The sequence below is a fragment of the Chiloscyllium plagiosum genome, unplaced genomic scaffold, assembly GCF_037043375.1.
Source record: "Chiloscyllium plagiosum isolate Xiang-an unplaced genomic scaffold, Cpla_swu_hap1 HiC_scaffold_18, whole genome shotgun sequence".
Lineage (NCBI taxonomy): Eukaryota > Metazoa > Chordata > Chondrichthyes > Orectolobiformes > Hemiscylliidae > Chiloscyllium > Chiloscyllium plagiosum.
In genome coordinates, this window is record NW_028270156.1 from 56,276,186 (window position 1) to 56,303,108 (window position 26,923).

General features: G+C 40.8%; 1 protein-coding gene across 1 annotated transcript in view; it reads right to left on the minus strand.

Annotated features, from left to right (window-relative positions):
* Positions 1 to 26,923, minus strand: part of ano9b (anoctamin 9b) — a 208,235-nt gene that overhangs the window by 147,221 nt on the left and 34,091 nt on the right. Inside the window, exons 3-5 of the mRNA XM_087996676.1 lie at positions 24,548 to 24,661; positions 8,811 to 8,947; positions 1,296 to 1,345 (exon numbers count right to left, since the gene is read on the minus strand). Of these exons, the coding sequence (XP_087852802.1) occupies positions 1,296 to 1,345; positions 8,811 to 8,947; positions 24,548 to 24,601 (241 nt within the window). The 5' untranslated portion in view covers positions 24,602 to 24,661. The remainder of the gene's footprint in view (positions 1 to 1,295; positions 1,346 to 8,810; positions 8,948 to 24,547; positions 24,662 to 26,923) is intronic.

The window sequence follows — 26,923 nt, forward strand, 5'->3', positions numbered from 1 at the left end:
TTATTTTAAGGTGAAGAACAGAAGGATTTGAGGAAAATATTTTTCATGCAGAAGATGTTGGGAATCTGGAATGCACTGCCTGGGACTGTGATGGATGTGGGAAACCTCACCGCCTTTAAAAGGTACATGGATAATTACTTTAAATGTCATAACATTCAAGACAATTGGCTAAATGCTTAAAATTACTGTAGATAGGTCAATGCAGACTTGATATGCAAAAGGCTGCATGACTCTGTGACTTTAATATCAATAGGTTAAGGCTGGGATTACCAAGAATAAAAAAAATGAAATTTCTAATTAGACATATGAAAAACCAAAATAAACTTTTGTCTTCAAATTACTGAATGATTGCATATTGAGAAGAATGAAGGTTGAGCACACTGGGGCTTATGATTTAAATTAAGTTGAAGATTGGAATTGAGGAGTGGAACCAACAAATAATTAATAGCCCGGTTGTGGGATTACTGATAGCGATTATTAGCATTGGAAAAGGAACACAGAACAAGTTAAAAAAAGAATTCTGGGATATCCATAAGTTAATTGTAAATGGAGCATTTCTAACTTCACCATGGCATGAGCAGCATGGTGGCTGAGTAGTTAGCACTGCTGCCTCACAGCGCCAGGGACCTGGGTTTACTTCCACTCTCAGGCGACTGTCTGTGTGGAGTTTGCACGTTCTCCCTGTGTCTGTGTGGGTTTCCTCCCAGTGCTCTGGTTTCCTCCCACAGTCCAAAGACTGGACACTCTAAATTGCCCGTACTGTCCATGGATGTGTAGGTTAGTGGATTAGGCATGGGATATTCCTTGCTGGAAGTTTAACTGTTAAACTGTTAAATCAAGCTGATTAAAAGCTTTAGTAGATATCCAAGATGATGAAAAATATATCATTAAAGTCTTCAAATGCAGAGTTTCAGATATACACATTGTAGGTAGGAAGATCATCAGTCATGGAACAGGCATGCTGAAAAATGTATTGGCCAATAAGGAATAGGGTGAACATTAAATTTTAAAAAGTACAGTTTCTCTGAGTCCTAACCAATTGCTGGAGCATTTGGGTAGTTTCAATTAACTATACATAACAAATGCTATCTGTGCAGTATCTTGTGAGCTACACAAAATGTACCTCAGAAATGTCATTGGTCTGGAAATGTTGTCTGTTTTTCTATCTGCAAAAGCTGATAGACCCACTGAGTTTCTACAGCACATTTTATTTTTGTATTACATTAAAAATCTATTTATGTTAAACATCGTTACGTTTACCACACAGATTGTCTCCATTGAATTATAATTCTTACCACAGTTTGGGACAGTTGTCCTCCGAAGAATAAAATTTATAATTCGAATTCTGAAATAAACATAAAATTAAAACATTATCTTCAGCTACATGGGTTGGTCTTTTCTTTGACTGTGCAATACATACAGTTTGTGTGGTTTAAACTGAAAGAATCCGATTTAACTCTTTTCATTATGGTCCAATAAGATGCTGCTTTGCTGCACTGGGTACATTGCGTGCAAGCAACCCAGTTTATCTGACACTAAACCAGTGGGGAAATGCCTGTCATATAAATAATGCATATTAAGTGCAATAACTGTAGGCAACAAGGTGCTCAGTGGTTAGCACCAGGGACCTGGGTTCAATTCCAGCGTCAGACGACTGTCTGTGTGGAGTTTGCACATTCTATCTGTGTCTGCGTGGGTTTCACCAGGTGCTCTGGTTTTCTTCTCTTCATCACAAAGATGTGCAGGTTAGATGAATTGGCCATGCTAAATTGCCCATAGTGTTCAGGGGTATGTAGGTTAGGTGCATTAATCAGGGTTAAATGTAGAGTAATAGGGAATGGGTTTGGGTGGGATACTCTTCAGACGGTTGGTGTGGACTGGCTGGGCCAAAGGGCCTGTTTCCACACTAGAGATTCTATGAATCATTGTTGCATAAGAACAACTCAGCATTCAGTTTAAACAAATGTTAGAGGCTGGATCTGACGTTAGGGTTACTGAACCTGAAATGTTTTTGTCCATAAATGCTGCCAGATCCACTGAGTTTCTCCACCAATTTCTGTTTTTGTTTCTGATGTTAACTACTTCGAGACATATTTCTAGAAGGAAAATATTTTACTCGTGTAATATACAACAGTATATTAGAGGAAGGCTGAGTTACCAAAATAAAAGTATGTTTTCTGAAAAGTAAGAGGCTAGAAAAACTGTCTAAAAGCACGTATTTACTCTACATTTACCCCTGACTAATGCACCCTACACATCCCTGAACACTATGGACAATTTAGCATGGCCAATTCACCTAACCTGCACATATTTGAACTATGTGAGAACATGGTCTTTGTCATTTTCTTCTCAGTTTATCTGTGCTACTTCTCTTTTTACATAAAAGAGAAGTAGCACAGATAAACTGAGAAGAAAATGACAAAGACCATGTTCTCACATAGTTCAAATATGTGCAGGTTAGGTGAATTGGCCATGCTAAATTGTCCATAGTGTTCAGGGATGTATAGGGTGCATTAGTCAGGGGTAAATGTAGAGTAAAAGAGTAGGGGAATGGTCTGGCTGGGTTATTCTTTGGAGGATCGGTGTGGACTTTTTAGGCCGAAGGGAATCCTGTTGTAATCTGAGGTAACCCTCTTCGCTGTCCACTACACCTCCAATTTTGGTGTCATCTGCAAACTTACTAACTGTACCTCTTATACTCGCATCCAAATCATTTATGTAAATGACAAAAAAGTAGAGGACCCAGCACCGATCCTTGTGGCACTCCACTGGTCACAGGCCTCCAGTCTGAAAAACAACCCTCCACCACCATCCTCTGTCTTCTACCTTTGAGCCAGTTCTGTATCCAAATAGCTAGTTCTCCCTGTATTTCATGAGATCTAACCTGGCTAATCAGTCTCCCTTGGGAACCTTGTCGAATGCCTTACTGAAGTCCATATAGATCACATCTACCACTCTGCCCTGATCAATCCTTCTTGTTACTTCCTCAAAAAACTCAATTAAGTTTGTGAGACATGATTTCCCACACACAAAGCGATGTTGACTATCCCTAATCAGTCCTTTCCTTTCCAAATACATGTACATCCTGTCCCTCAGGATTCCCTCCAACAACTTGCCCACCATCGACTGGTCTATAGTTCTCTGGTCTGTCCTTACCACCCTTCTTAAACAGTGGCACCATGTTAGCCAACCTCCAGTCTACTTAGAAGCAGGTATTAGATTAGATTAGATTACTTAGATTTAGATTATTTACAGTGTGGAAACAGGCCCTTCGGCCCAACAAGTCCACACTGACCCGCCGAAGTGCAACCCACCCAGACCCATTCCCCTACATTTACTCCTTTACCTAACACTACGGGCAATTTAGTATGGCCAATTCACCTGACCTGTACATCTTTGAACTGTGGGAGGAAACCAGAGCACCCGGAGGAAACCCACGCAGACATGGGGAGAATGTGCAAACTCCACACAGTCAGTCGCCTGAGTCGGGAATTGAACCCGGGTCTCTTGCACTGTGAGGCAGCAGTGCTAACCACTGTGCCACCGTGCCATCCACAGAAGGTATCTTCTGCATCTTAGTCTCCTTTTTAGTGCACAAAGTCTTAGCATTGTATTAGAAGCCAGCAGCCTCTGTGTCTTAGCCTATATTCTTTTTTACTATTCATTTCAATGTTGGCATTGCTGGCCAGGCCAGCATTTATTGCCCATCCCTAATTACCTCGAGGCATTAAGAGTCAACCATGTTGCTGTGGGTCTGGAGTCACATTTAGGCCAGACCAAGTAAGGACAGCAGTTTCCTACCCTAAAGGACATTAGTGAAACATATGGGATTTTCTGATAGTCAATAGTTATTTCAGGTCAACATGAGATTCTTAATTCTAGATTTTTTTTTCTCTCGTGTACAAAGTCTATAATGCTGATTTATTAACAGGAATATTCTGTACGTTAACTTGTTTTTTAGCACAGGAGAAGAGATAGGCCACTTGTGACAATGGGAGCAATGAAAAGCAAACATTTCAGTCAGAGATGGATTACACATCACTGTATGGCACAGTGCTGCATCAATGTCAGAATTGCAGCATGTGCCAGCAGTTTATGACAAAGAAATTGAAACAAGCTGAAAGAAAATCGCAATGTGTGAAAGTCAAAGGAGACGAATGTTTACTGGCGTGACAGTTGACTTTATTCACTCAGGTGATACCTCCAAATCAAGGGGCTGGTGCAATTCTCAGTTTGGGAATACATAATCCCCAAAAATTCCCAAACAATTGAAATATATTTCAACTGGCCCTGGTCAGTTAAGCACTTAGTCCTGTGCATGTCCAGGGATCCATTCCCTTGCAGTCCAAGATGGAGAATTGGTCAGACTTCAAGGGTAAGTGCAAGCAGTCCAAGGATTATATATAAATCAGTCAGGGCTGTTTAGAGTTCAGTTTCGGAAATGAGCTATGGTCAGACAGGGCTGTCCTGCCATTCAGTCCAGGGGATGGGCACAGTCAGCCACGGAGGTTTACATTACTAATGGATAGAAGGCTTATCAGACGGAAGTCCGAGACAACCTGGGAAAAGCATGCAGCTCAGGTCTGAAGAATCTCACTGTATGGGACTGAGGGAATGGTGACAGTGATAGAAAGCAGTTATTGATTGTAAAGTGAAACCTGATAGTTAATTGGAGGGGAGTGGGTGCTCTCAAAAAGGGCAGGTTCAAGCAGGTTATGCTTACTCCCCCCTATAAATAGGGAGGAGGATGCAGAGCCAGCAACGGACACAGTAATAGTAATGCCAAAGGGCTTAACCTAAACAAGGAAAGGTTGAATGGTCATTGAGATAAAGGAGCAGCAACATAAAAAAGGAAATATCAAGGATATAGGGAAATGCATGGCTCACATGTGGAGCCTGCAAATCACTCATTCGGACACAAAGTTGGAAAATCATCATATTAGAGCAAAGGTCAACTGTGAAATAAATTCACAAAATAGCTTGCACCCAATGCAAAGTAGGAAGAAAGGTTATTACTTTTGCAATATTACTTTTTAAGCACTAAAACTGGTAATTGCAGTAATCATGCTTTCACTGATGAAGGAAGGCTCCCATCTGTTTTTAATTCTCACTTCATCGAGAGGTCAGTAACTGTTGAAGAATGCAGATAACAAATCTTGAGTAATCATGACATTATATTGTGCCCTGGTTTTCACCACGTGATGTAAACTCACCAAGTTCTTATTGTAACAAGAAACTTAAAAGTTGAACCTGATGTTCTTAATGACAATTGGTGGAGAATCAAAGGTTAATGGAGTTGATTGGAATGCAGAATTCAAAATATAAGTAGTTTAGCTATGCGTTTATTGACTGATGCAGCAGGCCCGAGGAACCAAATGAGATGGAAATGTGTTGCTGGAAAAGCGCAGCATGTCAGGCAGCATCTAGGGAACAGGAGAATCGACGTTTCGGGCATTAGCCCTTCTTCAGGAAAGGGCTAATGCCCGAAACGTCGATTCTCCTGTTCCCTAGATGCTGCCTGACCTGCTGCGCTTTTCCAGCAACACATTTCCATCTCTGATCTCCAGCATCTGCAGACCTCACTTTCTCCTCGAGGAACCAAATGGCCTACTCCTGCTCCTGCTCTGTATGTTTATATCGATGGAAGACAAAGCAAAACAGTTGTCATATCCTCAGAAAGGTAAACCTGCGAGGACATGAGCTGTAATGTATAACAAAGGTTAGATGGTTGCGTTTTTATGGGGCATACAGGCAGAAATTTATTCCCAATTGACACTTTGGGACTGAATATCGTGGTACAGAAAAATCCAACATATATTATTACAGCAGCCTATTATGTACAAATATTGCATTCATAGTCACGTGTATCTGTGCTAACATTAAACTGATACATTACAACAGAGAAACATGTGTTCAGTACTATACCATGCTTCATCTGATCCCAGTTAAAATAAAGCATGAGATCTTTACACCCTCAGGTCAGTCTTAAGGTACAGTAATGTACATGTATTTGGAAAGGCAAGGACTGATTAGGGATAGTCAACATGGCTTTGTGTGTGGGAAATCATGTCTCACAAACTTAATGGTAAGGTCCTAGGGAGTGTTGCTGAACAAGAGACCTTGGAGTGCAGGCCCATAGCTCCTTGAAAGTGGAGTCACAGGTAGATAGGATGGTGAAGAAGGCTTTTGGTATGCTTTACTTTATTGGTCAGAGTATTGAGTACAGGAGTTGGGAGGTCATGTTGCGGCTGTACAGGTCATTGGTTAGGCCACTGTTGGAATATTGCGTGCAATTCTGGTCTCCTTCCTATCAGAAAGATGTTGTGAAACATGAAAAGGTTCAGAAAATATTTACAAGGATGTTGCCAGGGTTGGAGGATTTGAGCTATAGGGAGAGGCTGAACAAGCTGGAGCTGTTTTCCCTGGAGCGTCGGAGGCTGAGGGGTGACCTTATAGAGGTTTACAAAATTATGAGGGGCATGGATAGGATAAATAGACAAAGTCTTTTTCCTGGGGTCGGGGAGTCCAGAACTAGCGGGCATAGGTTTAGGGTGAGAGGGGAAAGATATAAAAAAGACCTAAGGGGCAACCTTTTCACGCAGATGGTGTGGTACATGTATGGAATGAGCTGCCAGAGGATGTGGTGGAGGCTGGTACAATTGCAACATTTAAGAGGCATTTGGATGGGTATATGAATAGGAAGGGTTTGGAGGGATATGGGCCGGGTGTTGGCAGGTGGGACTAGATTGGGTTGGGATACCTGATCGGCATGGACAGGTTGGACTGAAGGGTCTGTTTCCACGCTGTACATCTCTATGACTCTATGAGCATGTAACTTAAAGGTATACTGACATACTAACTCTGAGACATAATACAACATGCTTCTTCTGCTATAGTTTAAAAAAAATCCAAATTATTATACGTTGTTGCACACGTGGACATGAAATCAATTCAGTAACTATGCAAATAGATAAAACAGAGTTTACAAGACTAACATTACATAGTTCAATGTAATGCTTTGGAGGTGTGACAACTCACCCTCACCGGTGATTATATACCTATTTTGCAAAGTAAACATTGTGGCAGCTTTGACAACTTTGTATGATCTGGGTCGGTTGTATATTTTCAAAACCATTGCTGGAATCAAAGTATTTGATTTAGATTTCCTAGTCACACTGTCTGCCCAATGTGCAGTTTTTATAGTTCTCTAACTGCTTGCTCATCCCTCTTCAAAGAAGAATGTCTTGCTAGACAAGTGTTTACTGGGCATGGTTGTTTGTTTCTGTCTTCTATGCCCAAATTGTTCAGTGAGTGAAAATTGCTTCTCCATTAGTGTTACATGGTCCACATTCTACTTTAGCCATGCCTGATTTGTTATATATACTGGTTCTCGTCTGCAGGAAATACATCTCTTCTTTGTCTTGCTGCATGCAGGAGCAACTCCACAGAAACCCTGCTGAATCTTGAAGCAATTCTTCATTATGATAATAAGTAAAGCAAAATAGTACGGATGCTGAAAATGTGAAACAAACAGAATGCTGGAGAAGCTCAGCAGGTCTGGCAGGATCTGTGGAGACAGAAACCACTTTAACATTTCAAGTTTGGTATGATTTGTAATGGACCAAACCATACTCCATCAAAATATATTAAGGAGATAGCCTGGACTCTAACTTTTTCTTATTTTAATGGCAAGTGTCAAACGTTGCATTCTGGGTGCAATTCGATTGGTCAAACTACCAAAATACACTTTATTCATACACAATAGTTAAAATACAATAAAAGGAAGAAAAAAATTGCAATAACTTAACTCTATTAGAAAACTTAACAAAATGATAGATTATTTAACTATTAAACAGCAATTGTTCCAATACAATAACATTCCATAAACACAACATTGGAAAAGGCAAATTCAGTAAAATAGATGATCTCACAGGTAATTCTCTAGTCCAGGAAGAAAAAACTCAAGAGAAAACTCTGAGAGAATAGCATGGAGAGAGGTACTGCAGCTTCCAAATTGAGCTTTAAGACCCCAACAACAGCTAATAAAAAGTTGAAAGTCCTGGTCCTGTAGTAGCTTGACCCCACACATTCAGACTGCTTCTGTTGTTCCAGATTTAGGAAAAAACCCAAGGTCTCACAGGCTGTTTATTTTATAGGCTTTGAAGCAGACTGGTCAGCTCAACCTTTCTTCAAAACAAAATAGGAGCAAATGCACCTCTTAAAGTCATAGTATTGTCACAGACTTTTCTTGAGAACATTATGAGTTCTCCACAGTTTCCACTGATCTGAAGCTCTTTCTTTGTAGCCTACCTGAATATTGTAAATGTATCTTTAAAAATGGCATTAATCAGCAAGCTGCCAGTACAATGACTGCCTGCCACTTATAATTGGTAGACTATTTTCTAGCTGCCAGTTTTTAATTAGTTTCTCCTCAGAAATTCATTGTCCCATCACCCATGCAGCCTGAATATCTCCCACACAGGTCATCTACCCAATTGGTAAAAACCAGCCCTAGCTTTTTGGCTAGCTTTGTGGTCACAACTAACTGATGAAGTCCAGCAATTCTGTTCAATTTGTTGATGGGTTGAATTCAAGAGAATATTTCTATATACTATTACCAGAGACTGGAATCTAAAATTACTGTTCACAATTACATCATTTCACATTTAATCATCATTCACTTCCAATTTGAATTAAATCAATATGGCAGAGTGAACTTTGTTATTCCATGTGAACTGGTTGGACAGAGATTGATGATAACTCAACAAATATATAATTATATTAAATCTACCACACTTGATCAATAATACCTGGTTGACTTTGAGATCGTTTCCAGTCCAGTAGAGCTACAAGTTCTCTCAGCAATATTCAGAAGGTGAATGTATTTTTCAAATATCTTGTCAGGTGCTTGGATTCCAAAGAACTGATTTAAATCATTTTCTTTTTTCTGGAAAGAGAAAATAATCTTGACACTTTGATTTTTTTTAGTGTAAAATTAATAAATTTATATATTTCGGAATCATTAACCTTTCTTTATTCACAATCATTATGCCGATATACTCCCTACATCACCTTAGCTTTTATTTCTATAGTCAAATGATTATCTTCAGGATATTGTAATATTGTAGGACCTTGTAGTAGTTGCTGCACCTGCATGCTAACTTATTGTGCTTCATGAAAAAGCATACGCAGAATCCTCTGTGCTGCTCATTTTTGGAGTCTCTCAAAATATAAATAAGTCTATCTTTTTATTCTTCAAACCAGGTGCATTACCTCATATTTTCTCATATTAAACTCAATCTGCCATGTTTTTGCACACCTACTCAACTTATCATTATCCCCTTGAAGATTCCTTATGTCCACATCACAATATATTCTCTCCCCTATTTTTGAATATCAGAAAATTTGATACATTACAATTGCCCTCTTCCCCAAGTCATTCCTTCATCATGAACTCTAGCATTTTCCTAAAAAATGTCAGGATAATTGGCCTAAGATGTCTCCTTTTCTTCTTTAACAGGGATGTCACATTAGTGGTTTTCCAAACTGCTAGAAACCTCCCAGACGATAGTGAGTTTTGAAATATGTTAATGAATGCCTCCGCTCTACCTGCAGCCACTTCCTTGAAATCATCTGGATTCAGGCCACTAGGTCTGTTAGCCTTTAGTCTCATTAGTTGTCAAATATTTTGTTACTCAAAATAGAGACTTTTACACCATCCTTATAGTATCCTCCACAATGAAAACTAAGGCAAAACATTGGTTTAGATCATCTAACATTTCCCTGTTGCCTGTTATCAATTCCCCATTTGCATTCTCCAGGGGTATCATACTTAATTCAGCAACTCTCCTTTTTTATATATCCATGGAGGCGCTTGCTGTTGATTTTATATTTCTTGCCAATTTACTTTCATAATCAATTTTCTTCTTTTTTTGTTAGCTTTTTAGTCATCTGCTGCTTGTTAAAAAAAGTTACAAATTATCTGGTTTACAACTAGTTTTCATTGTTTTGTATGTCTTAGTTTTTGACTAGACACTCTTGTTGATTGCCTTTGTTAATTACCGGTGGTTGATCTTTCTCAATGAATTCTTCTTTCTCACTAGAATAAATGTTTAATGAAGATTATGAAATATCCACTTAAAGGAAACTGTTCTGAAGGCAATTGCTCATCCAATGACTTCCTCCTTATGTTATTTTTCCAGTCTGCTTTAGACAACTCTTTCTTCATACTTATGTAATTGCCCTTATTTAAGTTAAGATCACTGGTTTCTCTCTCTCAAACTGAATTTTAAATTCTACTACGTTACGATTGCTAACCCTCTATAGGATTCTTAACTATGAGATCTCTTTTTAATATTACCTCATTACTATTTCTAAAATAGTCTGTTCCCTGTTTGTTTCTGCAACATACTACTTTAAAAAGCAATCCCTGATAAACTATAGAAATTCATCTGCCTGTCACTCTTGCCTATCTGATTTGTCCAGTTAATATGTAGATTAAAATCACCCACTACAATTGTAGCACCTTTCTTACATGCCTCCATTATTTCCTGATATATATTTTCCTATAGTGAGGTAAGACTCTCACTAGTGACTTCTTTCTTTTTGCCATTCCTTATTTCCACTCAAACTGATTCAACACTAGGATCTATTACACCTGCATCACTATTCACTACTGCACCGATACTTCCCTTTATTAAAAAAGTTATTCCACCTCCTTTTCCTTTTTGACTGTTGAATACTGAGTTCCCAGTCTTGGTCACATTGTAACTACCTCTCTGTAATTGCTATCAAGTCAAATTCATTTGTTTGTGCGGTGAACTCATCTATCTCATTACAAATGCTGTGTTTAGTCAGATAAAGTGTCTTAATTATTACAAAATTTATAATAATTTTTACAATTATTACTTACTCTGGTTCTAATTTATTTTTCCTCAATACTCTTCTGCATTTAGTTTCTACATTTTCCTGTCTCACTTTGACTGTTGTTTACCTCTTCATACCCTCTATCCTCTCTTGTTTCTTTGTGATTTTTTAAAACTTCTCTTCAACTGAATCCCCCCCACATAGTTTAGTTTAAAGCCCCATCTACAACCCAATTATACAATCCACCAGGTCACTGGTTGAAACGATGCTTCTCCCCACAGAAAAGATACCTCTTTCTCCCTCTTTCACTGCTGCACGATTCTGAACTTATCTTCCCAAATCTGTCTTTGAGCCATACATTCGCCTGTCTAATATACCCTTTGGCAATTTGCATGTGGCTCAGGTAGTACTCCAGAAATTATTATCTTTGCGGTTCTGTTTTTATTAATTTAGCCCAGAGCTGCTTGTAATTCCTCGGCAGAAGTCCTTTCTAATTCCTACCTATGTTGTTGGAACCTACATGGACTCTGATAATTGGATCTTTCCCTTTCCATCTCAAGTTCCTCTTCAGCTAAAATTGATGTCCTGAATCTCGGCGCCAAGTTGGCCTTCAGGACTCTTGTCTTTGCTGCAGAGAACAGTATCTACTTTCCTACGTTATGTTTGAAAGTGAGGTAATTCAATCTGAGACAAGGATCTAAAATGTGAATAAGGGAAAGCATGAAAGCACAAGCCATACGTTAGTTCAGCTGGACTGGGAAAATGCATTAAAAACCATGACTGTATATAGATCACTGATAGTTTACAGAAACTGTATATTCCTTCAAAGTGCAAAAACTCAAAAGAGATCAGTCAACTTTGCCAGACAAAAAAAGTTAAGATTTGTATAAGATTTTTAAAAAAAGGCTTTAAAGTAGTTGGAAATTGTACTAAATATGAAGATTGGTGAGTTTTTAGAATTCAGCAATGGAAGACAAAAAAAACATAAGAACACTCTACAAATACAATCTATCAAAAAAAATGGATTGCATAAACTTTTACATGTATGTTAAAAGGAAAGCTTTAGCTAAGATGAATGTAAGTACATTAAAAGCAGAGTCAGGAGAACTTTTTAAATAAGGAATTAAGGAATAGCAGAGAAATAATTGATTATTTTATGTAATAACATGCTGAATGATGGGTAAAAATATGGCAAATAGAATAGAATGTGAACAAGTGTGAGGCTATCTACTTTGGTAGGAAGAACAGATGTGCAGAGTATTTTTTTAAAGCTTACAAAGTGAAAAGTGTAGAACTGCAAAGGGACTTGGGTGTCCTTGTCAATAAGGTACTGAAGGATAACATGCAGAGATGTGACATCCAGACAGATCTGGGTGTTCCATTACATGAATTGCAGGTTAGTATACAGGTACAGCAAGAAATTAGGATACCCAGTAAAGTTAGAATATTATTGCTTATTGTAAACAGAATTGAATACAGAAGTGAGAGAGTTAAACTTGAGCTCTTTGGGATGTTGGTGAGACCACAGATAAAGTACAATGTAAAACATTGCTCTCTTTATGTAAGGAAGGATAGAAACATATTGAAATAATTCAGAGAAGGTTTATTAGCATAATACCAGGAATAGGTATGTTGTCTTATGAGGAGAGGCTGGGCAGGCTAGGCTTGTATCAGCTGAAAATCAGAAGAGTAAGAAGTGACTTGAAAGGAACATAAAAGGTCCTGAGAAGACTTGAAGGGTACATAAAATAACGTTTCCTTCCATGGGAGATTTTAGATCTAGGGGTCACCTGTTTAGGACAGAATTTAAAGAATGTTCCCTTACAGACAGCTGAGAGTCTTTGGAATTCTCTTCTTTGAAAGGCAGTAGAAGCAATCTTTGAATCTTCCAAAGGCAGAGGTGGGCAGATTCTTAAATGCAAGGGGTTGAAATTTTATCAGGGTTAGGCAGAAATATGGAGTAATCAGATCATACATGATCTTACTGAATGGTGTAACAGACTTGGGGTTCTGCGTGCCCTTTTCCATATGTTCCATTCCTGATATGTAGAATTTGAATGTGTGTCCCCAAAATACTTGTCTAGCTCTCTGGATTACCAGCCGGTGACCTTATCATTAGACCATTAACTCCGCTCTGCGGCCCCCTCCCCCACCCATAGTTTCAAATTTTAAATTTAAATTAATTACAATTAACAATTCCCAATATGGAGCATATAATAGATGAGCACAGCAAGGCAAATGCTTGAAACACTCAACAAACAAAGCAGCATCCAGAGAGAAAGGGGGGGGGGGAGGTGGAAAGAGAGAGAGAGGATTAATGCTTCAGGTCCTCTAAATCTGTACTAGTTCTCACAAAGGGTCACTCATCTCTGTTTCTCCATGCACAGATGCCGCCAGATGTGCTGAGCACCCCAACACATATTGTTTCTATTGAAGCAAAAGTTTGCTACCACTCTAAAAAGAAACCAGACTTCTCGTAAGCCTTTCATTCCCTTCCAACAAGAAATCCAGCACCAGCTGCCTGAGATCTGATTGGCTACAACATGAAGGATAAACTTTCAAAAAAAAGTTAAGGAGTTACAAAGAAAACATATACAACTACTCACTCTATTTTCTCCCTCATTTTCATTCTCTTAATCACTTACTCTCTTTTACTCCCACTTTAAAAGATGAAAGACTTAATCTAGGTTTGTATAATATATCATTTCAGCTGCATGTAACTGTAATCTTTTGCTATAAATTCTGTGTCTTATTATCCTACTTCACAACCACCTGATGAAGAAGCAGCGCTTCGAAAGCTAGTGCATCCAAATAAACCTGTTGGACTATACCCTGGTGTTGTGTGATTTTTAACTTTGTCCACTCCAGTCCAACATCGATTCTTCCAAATCATCTCTTTTACTTAGTCACTTTCTCACTCAGATTTACACACAATCAGTTCTCTCACACTTTTCCTTCAGTCTCTATTGTACTCATTCTCTCACATGAGCATAAGCCCTGAGGAAGGGCTTATGCCCGAAACGTCGATTCTCCTGTTCCCTGGATGCTGCCTGACCTGCTGCGCTTTTCCAGCAACACATTTTCAGCTCTGATCTCCAGCATCTGCAGACCTCACTTTCTCCTCATTCTCTCACATATCAACAATGAAGGACTAAGGTTGGAAGGGGATATAGGAAGACAGAACCTTTTGAAGAGTACATTCAGAATCTGGACTCGGGCAGCCAAGGTGAAAAAAACGATCCTGTGTTCGTGGAAGAAGTTGCTGAAATCCTCATTAAAAAATCTTCATCCCTTCCATCTCAAGGCTTCAGGAACAAATAAGAAAGATCACTAGTGGCATTATCTTCACCACTGGAATTCCTCTCACACTGACCCAACCCATAGCCCTGGCCAAAGGAAAAACCATAAATACAGATATTATCCCCAGTTTTGTGATCAGCAAATTAGGAACAGCACTGTGTGTTACAATAGAGCTCCAGCAAGGTCACAATGAAAATTAATTTGATTATGGGAACATTGTGCATAATTTGATAGAAAGACCTTCATCTGTTATTTATCATGAACTTGCCTCATGATATTGATCAGATGGAGCGGAAATAATTTTTCACAAATTTTGGCAATGTGGTGGAACTCTATGCTAACAACAAGACTAATGGCTGGAGGAGGTCCGAGCCCAACCATCAGGTGAGATGGTCAGGAAGGGCCAGAGACGTGAGGCACTAAACTGAATAACATGCTCACGTACATGTTACTTTCAAATTCTGTCTTGAAGAATAACCATCTACAGAAGGACCTCAATTATCCGACATTCAATTACCCGAATATCGGATTACCCAGCAAGATCGCAAGGTCCCGATGCTTGGCTAAGCTACGTTATCCGGCATTCGGTTATCCGGAATTCGATTAACCAAACGAAATACTCCCCGCCCATGTCCTTCAGATAATTGACGTTCCTCTGTAACTGATTATAAGAGCTTTTGCAGCTTATTTTTGTGAGAATCCTGTGAAATAATGAAAATTACCCTAATAAGATAGGAAGGGAAGATGAGACAGAATGGAGAACAACAAGTCTGTTTGTTTTGCACTAGTAATAAAGAAAATTTTAAAACTTATGATAAAGAATGTGATAAATAGATATTTGGAAAAGAATGGTAACATTTGGCAGGGTCAATATGAATTTATGAATGAGAAATTATGTTTGTCAAACTTGGTTTGAGTCTTTTTTTAGGATATTGAATGTAGTATTAATAGGTGTACCAGTGAATGCGGTGTATTTGCATTTTCAGAGTTTTCTTTTGATTAGGACCCACACAGGAGGTTAACAAATAAAATTAGAGCACATGGTTTTGGGGGAAACACATTTCTATGAATTGAGAATTGGTTAATAGATAGAAGCCAGTAAATACTGTCAGGACTACAGATATTTTATTTGGCTTGGACTGATTTGTTTCAGAGAATGAACCAGCTGTTCTTATATATATAATTTAAAGGAAAGTGGAAATGTGGGGACATGTGAAACCAAAAGAGAAAATGCTGGAAAATCTCAGCAGGTCTGGCAGCATCTGTAAGGAGAGAAAAGAGCTGACGTTTCAAGTCTAACTGACCCTTTGTCAAAGCCTTGACAAAGAGTCAGTTAGACTCGAAATGTCAGCTCTTTTCTCTCCTTACAGATGCTGCCAAACCTGCTGAGATTTTCCAGCATTTTCTCTTTTGGTTTCAGATTCCAGCATCCGCAGTAATTTGCTTTTATTATGTGGGGACATGTATTGATTACACAGAGACCTGAACCTTTTTGAAGAAGTTTGATATGTGTACTGGCACCAGGTATGTTTGAAATAAAGTCACCACTCAGCCACAGATAATGGATTTGCTTCAGTTCAGTTTATCATGGACCTGAGGGACCTCCATGACCTCCAAAATGCCTTTAAGCAAGCCGGATCTTTTGCTCTAGCTCTTATGAAAGAGTTAACACTACAAGATTTTTCAAGAGCAAACATCTCATTCAAGCTAAAACCTAAGCCCAACTTATCTGCTACTGTATTGAGGATTATCACAATCAACAACATGATCAAAAAATGATACCATTGCAGAAAAACATTTGTAGGAAAGCCATGTCATTTCAGAATAAAGTTGACAAAACAAATACAGACAAATGGAGATAACCTAGTGAAGATTACTGAAATGTGGTTACAGGAAGACTAGGACTAAGAGTTAATTGTTTAAGAGTACTTAGTATTCTGAAATGATAGACAAGAAGGAGCAGTAGCTGAAGTTGCTTTATTGGTTAAGAATGACATCGAGGCTGTGTTAAAAAATGATATTGGTGCTAAGGACCAAAATGTTGAATCAATCTGGGTGAAATAAAAAGCAAGAGAAGAAACCCTTTGAAAAGAGTAATTTACAGTACTTCCAAAGTAGGATATAGTATAAACCAGGAAATAGTGAGGGCTTGTGAGAAGGGCACAATGGTTATTATCAGTGATTTGAACATGTGTATTGACTGGATTAATCAATTTACAAGTGTAGCCTCGAAGAAGGATTCATAGAATGTATGAAGTATTGTTTCTTAAAGCAATGAATCATGGAGCCAACGAAAGAACTGGCTGTTTTAGATTTGGTATTATGTAATGAGTAAGGATTGATAAATGGTCTTGTAGTTAATGTTCCTTTTGGAAGGAGTGACCAAACATGCTAGAGTTCCAAATTTGGACTGAAAAAGTGAAGATGGAGACACTTAGGCAAGTTTTAGTATTGGGCAAAGGTAAATATACAGGCCGAAAGAAGGAGTTGGCCCGAGTGGACTGAGCAAAAATATTAAAGGTCAGGACAATTGAAGAACAGTGGCAAATGGGAGGGAAATACTAAATACCTCTCAATTAAAGAATGTTCCTGAGAGGAAGAGAAATTGGAAGGATGTGGTGGAATTGGAGGAAATTCAGAGGAGGTTCACCAGATTGATTTCAGGGATGAAAGGGCTTTCATTTGAGGAGCAGTTGAATAGCTTGGGCTTATACTTGCTGGAGTTCAGAAGAATAACGGGGGAGCTGATTGATGTACATAAAATGATAAAGGGATTGATAGGGTGGATGTTGAACAGATGTTCCCACTTCTGGGAAAGTCTTGAACAAGAAGTCATGGATATTGAGTGAGAGGAAGTAGGTTCAAAACTTAGATGAGGAGAAACTACTTCTCTCAGAGGGTTGTGAATCAGTAGAACTCACTGCCCAGAGTACAGTGGAGGTAGACTCAATCAACAAATTCAAGAAAGAAATAGGTATGTTTTTGAGGAAATGCAGGATAAAGGGCTATGGAGAACAGATATGAAAGTGAAGTTGAGACCAGGATAAAATCAGCCATTTAAGATTCCTCATTCAACACACATGACATCACTTCCGCCCCTCACATTATCGCTGATGTCACACGCTCAGTGACGTCCGCCCCCCCCTCCACTGCCGTGTTTGCCACCACTTCTATCCCCACCAACGCTACTCACCTGCATTCTGCAGACATGCCCCCACAGATCTCACTGTCACCAATCCCGCCCCCCAGAACCCTGAGGGGAACACCACCCCTGCTCAGGACTCCACCCCCACTCCCGCCACCACCACACCCACTCCAGTTACAGGCTCCGCCCCTACTCCCAGCTCCATACCCACACCAGATCCCAGCTCCCAGCCTTGCCGAGTTTTCACCATCCCTCCAGACCTCCCCCTCACTGAGTCCTCAGCAATGGACTCACCTTCATCCCCGCCCACGCATCAATGAATTTAATACACGCCGTGACGTTGAACACGTCTTCTGCTGCCTCCACCACCAAGCTTACTTCCACAATCAGGACTCCCGCCCACCGTCCAAGGACCTCTTCGCCCGCCTCCAACACACTGCATCCACCTGGACACACCATGCTGGCCTATTACCCACCCTCGAGGAGAAAGTGAGGTCTGCAGATGCTGGAGATCAAAGTTGAAACTTTATTGCTGGAACAGCACAGCAGGTCAGGCAGCATCCAGGGAACAGGAGATTCGACGTTTCGGGCACAGGCCCTTCTTCAGATTCCTGAAGAAGGGCCTGTGCCCGAAACGTCGAATCTCCTGTTCCCTGGATGCTGCCTGACCTGCTGTGCTGTTCCAGCAATAAAGTTTCAACTATTACCCACCCTCGACCTCTTCATTTCCAACTGCCGCCGGGACATTAACCGCTTCAACCCCTCTCCCCCACTCCAACCTCTCACCCTCATAACGCGCTGCCCTCCACTCCCTCGGCTCCAATCCCGACCTCACCATCAAGCCAGCAGATAAAGGGGGTGCAGTGGTAGTCTGGCGCACTGACCTCTACACCACTGAAGCCAGACGCCAACTCGAGGACACCTCCTACTGCCCCCTCGACCATGATCCCAACCCCCCCATCACCAAACCATCATCTCCCAGATCATACAGAACCTTATCACCTCAGGAGATTTCCCACCCACAGCTTCCAACCTCATAGTCCGGGAACCCCGAACTGCCCGGTTCTACCTCCTTCCCAAGATCCACAAGCCTGACCACCCTGGCCAACCCATTGTCTCAGCATGCTCCTGCCCCACTGAACTCATCTCTACCTATCTCGACACTGTCCTATCCTCCCTAGTCCAGGAACTCCCCACATACGTTCGAGATACCACCCATGCCCTCCACTTCCTTCAAGACTTCCGTTTCCCCGGCCCCCAACGCCTCATCTTCACCATGGATATCCAATCCCTCTACACCTCCATCTGCCATGACCAGGGCCTCCAAGCCCTCCGTTTCTTCCTCTCCCGACATCCCCAACAGTACCCTACCACCGACACTCTCATTTGTTTGGCTGAACTGGTCCTCACCCTTAACAATTTCTCCTTCGAATCCTCCCACTTCCTCCAGACCAAAGGGGTAGCCATGGGCACCCGTATGGGCCCCAGCTATGCCTGTCTCTTTATTGGCTATGTAGAACAGTCTATCTTCCGTAATTACACCGGCACCACTCCCCACCTCTACCTCCGCTACATTGATAACTGCATTGGCGCCACCTCGTGCTCCCGCGAGGAGGTTGAGCAATTCATCAACTTCACCAACACATTCCACCCTGACCTTAAATTCACCTGTTGAAACTTTATTGCTGGAACAGCACAGCAGGTCAGGCAGCATCCAGGGAACAGGAGATTCGACGTTTCGGGCACAGGCCCTTCTTCAGAAGAAGGGCCTGTGCCCGAAACGTCGAATCTCCTGTTCCCTGGATGCTGCCTGACCTGCTGTGCTGTTCCAGCAATAAAGTTTCAACTTTGATCTCCAGCATCTGCAGACCTCACTTTCTCCTCTTAAATTCACCTGCACTATCTCTGACACCTCCCTCCCCTTCCTGGACCTCTCCATCTCCATTAATGACAACCAACTTGACACCGACATTTTTTACAAACCCACCGACTCCCACAGCTACCTGGATTACACTTCTTCCCACCCTACCTCCTGCAAACATTCCATCCCGTATTCCCAAATCCTCCGCCTCCACTGTATCTGCTTCGAGGAGGACCAGTTCCACCACAGAACACACCAGATGGCCTCCTTCTATCGAGACCGCAATTTCCCTTCCCACGTGGTTAAAGATGCCCTCCAACGCATCTCGTCCACATCCCGCACCTCTGCCCTCAGACCCCACCCCTCCAAATGTAACAAGGACAGAACCCCCCTGGTGCTCACCTTCCACCCTACCAACCTTCGCATAAACCAAATCATCCGCCCACATTTCCACCACCTCCAAACGGACCCCACCACCAGGGATATATTTCCCTCCCCACCCCTTTCCACCTTCCGCAAAGACCGTTCCCTCCGTGACTGCCTGGTCAGGTCCACACCCCCCCAACAACCCATCGTCCAATCCTGGCACCTTCCCCTGCCACCGCAGGAATTGCAAAACCTATGCCCACATCTCCTCCCTCACCTCCATCCAAGGCCCTAAAGGAGCTTTCAACATCCATCAAAGTTTTACCTGCACATCCACCAATGTCATTTATTGTATCCGTTGCTCCCATGCTGTCTCCTCTACATTGGGGAGACTGGACGCCTCCTAGCAGAGCGCTTTAGGGAACATCTCTGGGACACCCGCACTAATCAACCACACCGCCCTGTGACCCAACATTTCAACTCCCCCTCCCACTCTGCCAAGGACATGGAGGCCCTGGGCCTCCTTCACCGCCGCTCCCTCACCATCCGACGCCTGGAGGAAGAATGCCTCATCTTCCACCTCGGAACACTTCAACCCCAGGGCATCAATGTGGACTTCACCACTTTCCTCATTTCCCCTCCCCCCACCTCACCCTAGCTCCAACCTTCCAGTTCAGCACTGTCCCCATGACTTATCCTACCTGCCTATCTTCCTTTCCACCTATCCACTCCACCCTCCTCTCTGACCTATCACCTTCATCCCCACCCCCATCCACCCATTGTACACTTTGCTACCTTCCCCCACCCTCCTCCCCAACCTATCACCTTCATCCCCACCCCCATTCACCTATTGTACTCTGCTACTTTCTCCCCACCCCCACCCTCCTCTCATTTATATCTCTTCAACCTTTCAGGCACTCTGCCTGTATTCCTGATGAAGGGGTTTTGCTCGAAACATCGATTTTCCTGCTCCTTGGATGCTGTCTAAACTGCTGTGCTTTTCCAGCACCATTCTAATCCAGAATCTAAGAGCTGAACTGCATACTCCCACTCCTAATTCCAATGTTCCTAAATCCCCTTTTGCCGTGTTCTTTGATTTTGTACATTTTTTATCCATATTTTCTACACACTCTATTTCTAAAAAGACTGTTTTATCCATCTATCTGTCTGTCATGATATGCATGAATAAACATATGTTTAGATTTAAAAGGGGTGTAGTTTATGTTTGATTTGTAATAAATAATGTTTTTGCCACATGTTAAAGGATAAGATTGTCAAAATTAATACGTTTTTTTCTTGTTCATTGATTAAATCTGGTGCAAGCTTTTTATTTTATTTTAGATAGGGAGTCATAATCTTAGAGATTAAACTGGTCACACATCATATTTGTAAAGATTCAGAATAATGGAACTGGATTTGCAGCAAACCACTTCTACAGGAATCATGACAGTAGAAATAAATGGATCCTTCTCAGGATGCCAGACTATTACTGGAGGGGAACTGCAAGAATCAGTGTTAGGTCCACAGCTGTTTATAATCTACAGAAAGGATTTGGGTGCAGGGACCAATTGCAATATTTCCAAATTTCTTATGTTCCCATTTGTGTGGAAATGTACAATGTAAAACGGATGCGGTGAGGATTCGAGTGATGAGTTAGAATATGGCATATGGAACATAATGTTAACAACTATGAAGTTCTTCACTGTGTTAGAAAAAATAAAAATCCAGAATATTTCTTAAATTGTGAGAGGTTAGGAAATAGGGATGAACAAAGGGACCTGCTGTCCTTGATCGTGAGTCACTAAGATTCAGCATGTAGATACAGCGATCAATTAGGAAGGCAAATGATATGGTGGCTTTCATAATAAGGGTATTTGAGCAGAGGAGTAAAGATGTTTTACTGCAGTTGCTTAAATACTCACTGAGAAATCCTCTGGACAATTATGTACATTTTTAATACCTTTATCTCAGAGATTTTTGAAGAGGTGACAAAAAAGATAGAGATTTTTGAAGAAGTAACAAAGAAGATTAATGAAGGCAGAGTTGTAGACAATCCAGGGAGAACTAGCCCATTGGATACAAAATTGGGTTGAGGGTAGGAGGTAGAGGATGGTGGTAAAGGATTGTTATTCTGACTGGAAGCCTGTGACCTGCAGTGTGCCACAAGGATTGATGTTGGGTCCACTGCTTTTCATAATTTGTACAGATATCCCCTGCTTTTTGAAAGTTCATTTTACACCACTTTGCTTTTATGAAAGACCTACATTAGTACCTGTTTTCATGAATCCGAAGAGGATTTTCACTTTTACTATAAAAGGCAAAATTTTTCCGCTATAAATTAATGCTTCTTTGCTTTATGCCATTTCAGCTTATGAAAGGTTTCATAGGAACTCTCTACTTCCAGATAGTGGTGGTTACCTGTATACTGTAAATGATTTGTATGTGAATAAAGGAGGCATGGTTAGTAAGTTTGCAGATGACACCAAAATAGGTAGTATAGTGCACAGTGAAGAAGGTTTTCTAAAGAGTACAACAGGATCTTGATCAAATAGGCCAATGGGCCAAGGAGTGGCAGATGGAGTTTAATTTAGAAAAATGTGCATTATTAAATTTTGGAAAGTCAAACAAGGGCAGGACTTACACGACTAATGGTAGAGCCCCAAGGTAATGTTGCTAAACAAAGAGACCTAAGGGTGCAAGTGCACAGTTCCTTGAAAGTGGAGTCACAGGTAGACATGATAGTGAAGAAGGCATTTAGCACGCTTGCCTTCATTGGTCAGTGCATTAAGTATAGGAGTCAGGAGTTTATGTTGCAGTTGTACAGGACATTGGTGAGGCCACTTTTAGAATACTGCATTCAATTCTGGTCTCCCTGGTATAGGAAGGATGTTATTAAACTTGAAAGGGTGCAGAAAAGACTTACGAGAATTTTGCTGTGACTGTGCAGGCCGAGCTACAGGGAGAGGCCAAATAGGCTGGGCATCAGAAGCTGAGGGGTGACATTATTAGAGATTTATAAAATCATGAAGGGCATAGATAAGGTGAATAGCCAAGGTTTTTTTTCTCAGATTAGGGGAGTCCAAAACTACAGGGGGTACACTTAAGGTGAGGGTGAAAGATTTAAAAGGGACCTTAGGGGCAACTTTTTCAGAGGGTGGTGCATTTATGGAATGAGCACCCAGAGGGAGTGGTAGAGGCTGGTACTATTACAATATTTAAAAGGCATATGGATGGAAAATGCTTAGAGGGAGTTGGCTAAACACAAGCAAATAGGACTACATCAGTGCAAGATAACTGGTCGGCTTGAAGGGGTTTAGACCAAAGGTACTGTTTTCATGCTGTATGATTCTACGAGATATATTTGGCACAGAGGCAGTACAAAGGAGGTTCACCGGGTTAATCCCCGGGTTGGTGGGATGGTCTTAAAATAATGGATTGAGGAGATTGGGTCTGCATAGGATTTCCTGGTGTTTCAAAGAATGAAAGGTGACCTCATTTTTCTGAAGAAGGGTGACTGGATCTGGACTACTAACTCTGCTTTCTCTCCACTGCAATTGCCAGACTTGCTGAGTTTTTCCAGCAATTTCTGATTTTGTTTCTGATTTCCAACATCCACAGTTCTTTGGGTTTTTTTGTGACCACACTGAAACTCACAAAATTTTAAGAAGGCACAACAAGATGAATGTTGGTAAGTTAGCTTCACTAGCCAGTGGATGTAAAAGGACATCCACCTTATCCTGAGTTATTTTTATTCAATTCATGGGATGTAAGCATCATTGGCTAGGCAAGCATTTATTATTATCCTAGTTTCCCTTGAGGAAATAGTGGTCACTTATCTTCTTGAACTGCTGCCGTCCAGATACCTCCACAATGCTATTAGGGAAAGAGCTCCAGGCCTACCCGAGCCAGGTAAACTCTTTTTATATGGTACTTTGTTGATTGCCTTCCAGAAATCCAAGTATACTACACCAATTGGATTCCACTTATCATCCTGTTAGTTGCATTCTCAGAAATTTTAATAAATTTTTCAGACACCATTTCCCTTTCATAAACCATATTGACTCTACCTAAAACATACCATGATTTTTGAAGTACTTCACTTTTCCTAAAAAAGACATTTCAGATAATAGAATAATATTAGAACAAACCTCCCACCCATCACACTTTTTCACTTTATTCTTTGAGTTTTGGGCAATGCTTGCAAGCCAATTTGCTATTTAAGCACATCTGCCCTGAGACGTTGTGATACGCCCTCTTTACAGTTCTTCTTGAGGTAATGGTATTCAGACAGTGGTCTTAGGTAGAAAATTACATGTTTTTGCCCGAGTGATGATGAAAGAATAGGAACATTTATCCAGGCCTCATTGTTTTGTGATGTGGAGGAGTACTTAGAAGAAATGGTATTTCTTATTCTTAATCTTCACCACTTGCTAAATGTCACAGTATTGCAGGATGGTGTCAAAGCAATTTTTAAATGTTGTTTCACTGTATTCTGTAGATTATATGCATTGTAACTATAGTAAATCTGAAGTGGAGGAGATTAACTTTTAGTCCAGTGGCAGCATCAAAGAAACGGATTGCCTTATTCTGGATGGTATTGACTATTATTTGACCGTTATTGCTACTGACTATACTATTCAGATAAGTATTGAGTATTCAAATATATTCTGAGTAAAAAATGGTGTGCCACTAATTGCAGAATAGCCCTTGAAATGCTCCTGTGGCCGTGAAGTTTATTTTTCTGACCCAGTTAAGCTTCTGGTCAGTGATGACATCCAAAATGTTGATGGCAGGATGACATAGGGATGGTGAAACTATTGAAAGAACAGTGAGTTTTCTTGTTCAAGATGGTCACTGCCTGAGTTACCAATTCTATTCTGAGCATATCAAGTGAATTACCATTTAGTAAACTATTGTGGATGTTAAAAAGGTTACATCTTATTTTCATTTTATTGGTGTTCCAAGCTTTAATTTTAATTTAGATTCTACTTTGACTTTATTCTACTCACCATTATATTGAAGCCTATGTCTTTCAACTTTTTCAGATAACACAGCCTTTCCATTTCATGTCTGTCAATGCCAGTATATGATTTGTTTGTCACTAAGACAAAGTCAACTTTAGCCTGAAACATACAAATATTATGGTTCAGAAAATGCAAGATGTATGCGTAGATATACAAGCAGTTACTGCAATACATAGGAACATACGAAGTAGGAGAAAGATTAGGCAGGAGTAGGCTTACTCAAGTCTGTTCCACCATTAAATACAACCATGGCTGATCTCAGCTCAGCCTCAACTTCATTTTCCTGCATATTCCCTGTCACCCTTCAACTCATTAGTAATTAAAAATCTGTCTACCTCCACTTTAAATGTATTCAATTTCCCAGCTTCCACTGCACTCTGGGATAGTGAATTCCACAGATCCACAATCCTTTGAGAGAAGCAACTTCACCTCATCTCTGTTTTAAATTTACTACCCCTTATCCAAAAGCTCTGACTCCTTGTTCTAGATTGTCACACAAGAGGAAATATCCTCTCTACATCCTATTTGTCAATCCCTTTTCACATCTTATACACTTCAATTAGACTTCCTCTCATTCTTCTAAAATAACTACTCATGAAAAGTTCAATTGCAGTGGAAAATTAGGAAAGGTAGCACTACTCGCTGACTGCTGGCCATGTACAAAAGAAGCAACCGGGCACTTGACAATAAGATTGAGGAAATACAATTAATGGTAATACCTTGGGTAGTGTTGTAGAATAGGGACCTAGAGGTGCAGGTATATAATTATTTGAAGTTTGCATCACAAAGAGATAGGTTGATTAAAAAGGCATTTGGCACATTTGCATTCATTGCTCAATCCATCGAGTATAGGTGTTGGGAAGACATGTTCAAATGGTACAGGACATTAGTGAGGCCTCTTCTGAAATACTGTGTCCAGTTCTGGTTGTCCAGTTATAGGAAGGATATTATTAAGCTGGAGAGGGTTCAGAAGAGATTTACAGAGGAAACTTAATTATCTGAACATCATGGGTGGGAGTGGGGGTGGGGAGGGGGGGGGGGGTGAGGGTGGGGAATACTTTGTTCAGATAATCAAAATTTGGATAATCGAATGCCAGATAATTGAGGTTCCTCTGTACCAGGACGTCATCGGATATGGAAGGTTTGAGTTATAAAGAAAAGCTGGTTAGGCTGAGACCACAGGGCAGCACGGTGGCTCAGTGGTTAGCACTGCTGCCTCACAGCGCCAGGGACCTGCGTTTGATACCCATCTCAGGCAACTGTCTGTATGGAGTTTGCACATTCTCCCCATATCTGCGTGGGTTTCATCCCACAATCCAAACATGTGTCGGTCAGCTGAATTGACCATGATAAATTGCCCATAGTCTTCAGGGATGTGTAGATTAGGTGCATTCATCAGGGATAAACATAGGACAATAGGGTAGGGGAATGGGTATGGTTGAGTTACTCTTCAGTGGGTCGGTGTGGACTTGAAGGACTGTGCAGGAGAGAGAAAGAGAGAGAGAAAGAACCTGCACAGTTACTGCCTTTGCTGTTTTGAATTCATGCATCGCTGGACATCGGAGTGCGTCTGGGAAAATTAACAAACTGAATTTCACAACTAATCTTGGAGGAACATGTTTGGGCAAAGTTCACAAAACAGAATCAGATAAGTTAATCGTTGTTTTAAGTGTGTCCAATAGAAAGGCTGCAGTAGTGAGTAGAGTGGGTTCTTTCTTGATTATATGTTTTTGGAAATATGTCTCTTGATTAAACTTAAAATATAAGCCATAACTATTCATTTAACCTGGGGCAGTGTTTTGTAGAGGAATAAGACGGTGTTATTTTCTGGGTCTGTAGATTGTGAAGGAGCAAATATGGCCTTTAGTACAGTGATATGTACTTCTTGTCAGATGTGGGAGTTTAAAGAGAGTTTAAGGGTTACTGCAGATTATATCTGCTGTAAATGCTATTCGATGCAAATCTTATCAGATCGAATGGATTGGTTGGAGAGACAGTTAGAAGTGATGAGGAATTTGCAACAGCAACAGTAAGTGATGCATGGCAGTTATAGGAAAGGAGAGAAGACTCAGATATAGTCACATAGATGGGTTAACTCCCGGAAAGGTAAGAGAGGTAGGCACCTAGGGCAGGAGTCTTTTGTGGATAAACCCATTTCAAACAGTTATGCTGTTTTGGAAAATGTAGGGGATGATGGATTCTCAGGGGAACGTAGCATGAACAGCCAAGTTTCTGGTACTGAGACTGGCTCTAATGCAACGAGGAGTATGTCAGCTTCCAAGAGATCAATTGTGTTACGGGATTCTGTAGTCCGAGGTTCAGACAGACGTTTCTGTGGCCAGCAGAGAAAAAGCAGAATGG